A 6,192-nucleotide genomic window follows, 5' to 3' on the forward strand; every position below is an offset into this window, starting at 1 on the left:
GTGGCTATTTAGTTTAAATTTAAATAAAATAAAGTCTAATTAAAAATTCAGTTCCTCAGTTGCACTGGCCACAGTTTAAGTGCTCAATAAACACATATGGCTAGTGGTTATCATATTGGATAGAACACATACAGAACATTTCCATCATCACAGAAAATTCTGTTGGATAGCTCTGGTTTAGAGTTAATGGGTGTCTAAATAAAACACATAATCTGTTCTCCTGAATCAGAGAGCTCTCTCTATCTGGCAATTTCCAATTTTAAATATATACATCGCCTTTAGGTATTAACTGTAAAACAAGAACCCTAGCATAATTTATCTGAAACTTGTTACAAGAAAGATCATTCCAAAGTGATATGCTTATTCATTTTAGATTATCAAAATAGCAATAATTTAATGAAAGAGGTCTGAAAGCATCAAAGACACTAAAACCACAACTATGTTTTCACCAAATCATAATCAATGAAAAGTGTTTAATTACTAGAAAACAAAAGGCATTAGGTAAAATAAGACTGGTCCAGAAAGATTAAAATACTTAGTAAGACTAGATTTACAAATACTTCAGAAATATCTATTTTCCCACATAACAAATGACTGCTATATAAACTGGTTTTAAAATGAATTCAAATTTGTGACACTTTACTGTCTTCATTTTTCATTGCTTTCCACCAACTTCACACTAAAAACACCTAAAAATACCGTAACCACCACAGATTTTACTTAAATATAATTTTATAAGTGAAGGACTATTCACTCAAAACCTTGAGCAAATTCTGGTGTTAGCAGAAAAGCAGATTTAAAAATTAATGAAACAGTTTGCAACGTAAAATTATTACTCTCAATTGCATCAATAGCTAGTTTAAAACAACACTTTAGAGTAAAATGCAGAAGTTTGGGCAACAAGATGCAGAAACGTTGAGAAGTAACTCAATTTAAGAAAAAGCTTTATTACCAAGTCGAATTATAACTTCAACAGACTCATAACTGTACACTACTTCAACTTTAAACCTACTTTCCCTTAAAGAAGACATAAACTAAAAAAAAAAAAAAAAAAAAGACATAAACTAGCATTCTGACCAGTGTTCTTTCGGAAAAGTTCCAGTATACTCAAATATGATCTCCAAATTACAAAAAAAAAATTATGATTCTAATCAGGCTCTGCTTCACAAAATAGTTTGATAAAACCATAACAAATTTAACATATGAAACCTAATGCTAAAAAATATGACTGTGAATGGTCACACTGATGATTATAGAGTTAGGGTAGTTAGCATAATATTCCTGTGTATTTTAGCTTCCCTATGATTATGTTTACTTCAAAGGTTTATGCCAAATCTAAGAGTTAGCAAAGAAAAACAATAACCAATGGTTATCAAAACCTGTGTAAGAGGATCTTTAAAGAGAAAAGATTGTAGTGACTTACCTGCAACACTAGTGATTGTAACTGGAACTCCTTGCACTTGAACGCCCGCAGCACCCAGGTTGGCAACACTCACTGTCTGAAGGTTAGGCACTGATGCAAGCTGGGCAGTATTCAAAGTTATTGGGGCACCAGCAACAGCCACAGGAGCAATCTGCGCAAGAGTCGTGCCACCACTTGAAGACACTGGGGTGATGGTTAATTGTTGGGATAACCCAGCATTCTGAACTTGCAAATTTGAAAGACTCTGAATATTCTGAACCTGTACAGTTTGCCAACTGATTTGCCCTGAAGGTGTTAAAGTTGGAGCCCTGATAAGCACCTGAGTCGGATTTACTGCTTGAAGTTGAACATTCTGCAAAGGCTGCTGCTGGATGGTCTGGATCGTCTGCCCTGACTGGAGTTGAAACGACTGTGGTGGAATAGCCTGAATAATCTGTTGCTGAGGCTGTTGGATCTGGATCTGCTGCAAGATAGGCTGGCCTACAATCTGCACCTGCTGAAGAGAATTTGATTGCTCCTGTGTGTTCTGTATTCCATTAGACTGAAGCTGACTGGAGCTCTGGGCTTCAGACTCAGCAGCAGCAGGTGTTTGAGATTCTTCAATAGTGCGTTCAGAACTACTGGCTGATGTGCTTGCGTACTGGCCCGTATCTGCTGAGCTCACTAATGTGTCACTGCTGGTCAGAGATGTTGAAGCAGTGGTTGTGCAGGTAGTGGAGGAGGAGGGAGATTCCGGCATTGTACTGACAGAAGCAGTGGTGGTGGTGGGTGTGGAAACTAACTGACTCCCATTGGAAGTCCCACTCTCAGTAGTAGTAGCGGGCTGGCCAACCTGTCCAGTCCCTCCTCCAGCAGCCACATTGTTTATCACTGGCAAAGCTAACGTCACTCCTCCAATGTTAATTGGTAGGGTTGTTACAACTTGAGCCTGAGTACCAGGAAGGGTCTGTAATTGCAGTGGTATTGAAACACCAGGTCTAATTTGGACTGGAACTGTTTGATTTGCCAGATTTTGAGCAAGAATATTCCCAGAAGCTGTCCTGTTAGCAGCCGTGAGTATAGCTTGATTATTACCTGCAGAAATGAGCTGAATTTGACCCTGCAAATCCTGTAGAGATGAACTATTAGTTGGATTGATTTGAATTTGCTGACCTTCCACTGTCTGAAGTTGTGGAATCACTTGGTATTGTACACTACCACTTGGATTTTGTACTTGGATGACTTGAAATTGACCAGGGGAGGAAGAATTACCTGATTTAGTTTTTGTGGGAGATGCACTCCCATTATTACTGCTGGAAGAACTAGATGAACTAGAAGCTGGTTGAGAAACGTTATTTTCTTTTGAAGCAGGAGGAGTGGAGGCAACAAGTTGCCAAGCGTTTCCAGCAAGCTGTGTTGTTACCAGTTCTAACTGTTGTGGTTGATTTTGAAGTTGCACCAATCCTTGGCTTGGATCTATAATAATTTGTTGTTGTCCAGTTGCTTGATTTTCTCCAGGAGTCCCTATTTTGCTGCAAGTAGCTGCCAGTAAAGCCAGAGGAGAGGGCTGAGAGTCCTACCCAAAATGGGATGGTAAAGGAGAGGGGGGGAAAAAAAGTGGGTGCATTTAGTGAAAGCCAGTACTTGGGAGGGGTTTATTTATTTAGACATCATTTCAGAACTTACTCAGGAAGTGGCAGAAATCAAAATAAATATTAACAAAAGCAGCAAGATATAGGAATAAGGAAGCAGATCCTGTAATAGAAAGTTTCAATAAAAGGAAATTTCTAACAAACTTTCTTGACGTGTTATTTTCCTAAACTCAAAATGCCCTTGGAAAAATACACACCTTTTTCTTATAGTCTGAGTTCCTGGTGGAATTTTAAACAACGATATCCCAAACATGTGAAATCTTTATGAATTTATAATTTACTTCCTCACTCTCAGAAAGATGCTTTGAGTGGATAAACATTTTTATCCTGTTATTCACTTTTGGGCATTTAAAGGGCATAACTCCCTCTTTCCCCTAACGTCTCGCGATGAATTTTATATTATATATATATATGTTTGCTTTTACCTGGGAGCCTGAGGTTTTGGGTTTTTTATTGTTATTCTCTGGCTCAGAGGTTTTCCCTCCTTCTGTAGCCATCGCCGCTGCCGCCGCCGCCTCCTCCTCCTCCTCCTTCTTCTGATCTGCAACAACCCCCCCACCACACGACAACAGGTTATTAGGATTATTATTATTCATCTTCACCCTCTCCTCTTCCTTCCCTCCCCCAGAACATTAATCTCCATAAACCCGCGATCCACGCACACCGGCAGGGGGTGGGGGAGAAGGAGGGAAGGGAGGAGGGGGATATCACAAAACGTGGTTTGAAACCCGACCCATCGGCTCCAGAGCAACACCCAGAAGGTTGTTCTCTCTCAGACATTAAGACAAAACACAACCCTCCTTCCCTCCCCCTGGTTCCCTCCCTCCCTCTCCTCCTCCCCTTAAAGCATCTCAGCGGCCCCGGGGGAGGGGGTAGAACCGAGCAGGGTCTGGGGAGGGAGGAGGGAGGGAGGCGGTGAAGGAGACCAAGGGGGGTGGAGAATACGTACCGCTCATCCCGCATTAACAGGACAAACCCTCAGACGGAGACACTGGGATAGAGGTGGGTGGGGGTGGGGGCGAGGCGGGAGGAGAGGCCGGTCCCGCCCGCCCGCGGTGGCTCGGAGGAGGCTGTAGCTGGCACAGGCTCTGCCTCTTTTTCCGCGAATGGCCGCCGCTGGGCTGTGGCGTAGCAGCTCCTCTCTCCGCCCGAGCCCTGCTGACTCGCCCTTGATTGACAGCGGCGGCGCACGGCGCGGGCGGCGGCGCGGGCCGGGGGCGGGGCCAGGGCGGCGCGAGCTTGGCCGACTCCCCACCCCCCTCGGCCTCTCTCTGCCGGAGCCGCCGACTCTCCACCCCTTCCCCCAGCGGATTGGCCGCCGACCTGCCGGGGGCCGGGGCGCTGGGGCCGCCTCCTCTCCACCCCCTTTCCCGGGGTTATTCTTTCAGCAGCTTTTCTTTTCCTCCCGTGGCTCCTCCGGCGCTCTTTCTCTCAACGTTCTAGCTCAGGCGCGCTGCCGGTAGGCCCTCCATACAGCCAAACTTGTTGTCCCAGGATATCCCGCCCCCTACTCATTTCCCAGCGCCCTCCCCTCAAAAGCCGGCTCCAGCATCCCTCAGAACTGCCACTAAAGAAAAATGTAGGGCTATTGTTCAAGGGAAGCGAGAGGAGCGGACGAGGGGATGAGCGAACTACCGACGACTCGGCGCACCCGGTGAACTGCCCGCTGGCCCCGCGCAGGGAGCATGGCTTTCCTGAGGCGCATCCGGACCCGGGCGCCCTTTTTCCCTGGCTCTCTCCCTATTGGTTGAGGCCCTGGGTGACGCGCGCTGAGTGGTGGGAGAAAGGAGGCAGGGCGCTGCCGCAAAGCCTGTCGGCCCTTGTAGTTTCCGGTGGCCGCGGCGGCCCCTTCAAGGCACGCCTTCCCTCCCGCCCCCGACCGAGGCCCGGCTGCCGAGCGGAAAGCTGCCCGAGGGGGCGGTGGCGTTCAGGGCGTGGCCGGGGCCGAGTGGGAGTTGAACTGCGCGAGGGGGAGGGGGAATGGGTGTTGTTTGCCTGGGCCTATCCGCCGCTCGGGGCTGCCCAAACCACCTCTGCCACCGCCTCCTCCGCTCCAAGCCGCTCCCCGCGGGGCGAGCTCACACCCGGAGCGCTCGGCGATTGAGCGGGCGGAGGCGTGTGGAGGCGGGGTTTGCTGTCCTCCGGGTTTGAATGAACCCGGCTTCTTGGAGCAGCGCCTTCACCTTTCCTTTCTTTGCTCACCTCCCTCCCTCAGGCCCCTCATTTCAAATCTGAGGCCTGCTTTCCCACAGAGAAGGATCTTCCATTTTATTTGTTGTCTCTAGCTGGCTGGAGAAGAGCAATGACCCGCCCTCAAAGGTTGCGTTGGGGTTTTGCCGAATAGCCTGCGTGGTTATCGGACTTCTCACTCTCTGGGGCTCACAAGATTCTGGAGGTGAAGGAAAGCCTAGCTTCATTTGGGTCAGGCCTAGTCACAGAATAAGCTCCTGGGCAGGTGGAATTCACATCTGGCTGCACAAAGCATTTAATTGTCAAATGCACTTGAGCAGTCTCCTGGCCCCAGCTTTCCTGCTAAGTCCTGAAGTCAGGATGATGCCATGCAATATAATAAGCGCCTGATTAAACGTACCAAAGGTAGAAATCAATCGCTAATGTAAACATTGGCTCTGGGGAGTAGGCGCCGTTACACACCCAGGTTCACAGCCACCAACTCCTTTTTCACCTGGGTTCCACATACAGCCTTGAGTATTTTTTGTCTCCTGCTTGAGGCCTGACATGTTACAAGGGTGAGGAAATCCCAGGTGCTGCGCTTGACTGGCATTTCCTTTGCTTGTTAAAGTAATTGCAACATTGGGCTGATGACAAAGCGAGCAGTGCAGCAAGACAAAGCAATTCAAATAAAGAATGAAATAGTATTATCTTCCCCTTCTTTAAAAATGAGCCTAAGATCCTTAAATAAGCCGCTTTTCTACTCCACCATATACAATATAGGGTCCAAAAGTGCGTCTTTTGAAATAGATACTGTCCATCCCCCAGTCTTTTTCTTTTTTTTCCCAATTCACTACGATGAATGAAGGAAGACATTTTTGCAGTCTTATGAATTGGGGCATTCCTTGTAGTTTTTCTTACCTTACAAAACCTGCTTCAGAGGGGCAGTGTCACTGGCTCTGAACCATG

At 46.9% G+C, this 6,192-nt stretch overlaps 1 protein-coding gene across 1 annotated transcript in view; it reads right to left on the bottom strand.

Annotated features, from left to right (window-relative positions):
- SP4 (Sp4 transcription factor) overlaps positions 1-4,643 on the bottom strand; it is a 60,287-nt gene extending 55,644 nt beyond the window's left edge. Inside the window, exons 1-3 of the mRNA XM_072964860.1 lie at positions 4,004-4,643; positions 3,480-3,595; positions 1,424-2,978 (exon numbers count right to left, since the gene is read on the bottom strand). Of these exons, the coding sequence (XP_072820961.1) occupies positions 1,424-2,978; positions 3,480-3,595; positions 4,004-4,010 (1,678 nt within the window). The 5' untranslated portion in view covers positions 4,011-4,643. The remainder of the gene's footprint in view (positions 1-1,423; positions 2,979-3,479; positions 3,596-4,003) is intronic.
- Between the last annotated feature and the right edge of the window lie 1,549 nt (positions 4,644-6,192).

This window comes from Vicugna pacos, chromosome 7, assembly GCF_048564905.1.
Source record: "Vicugna pacos chromosome 7, VicPac4, whole genome shotgun sequence".
NCBI classification, from domain to species: Eukaryota; Metazoa; Chordata; class Mammalia; order Artiodactyla; family Camelidae; genus Vicugna; species Vicugna pacos.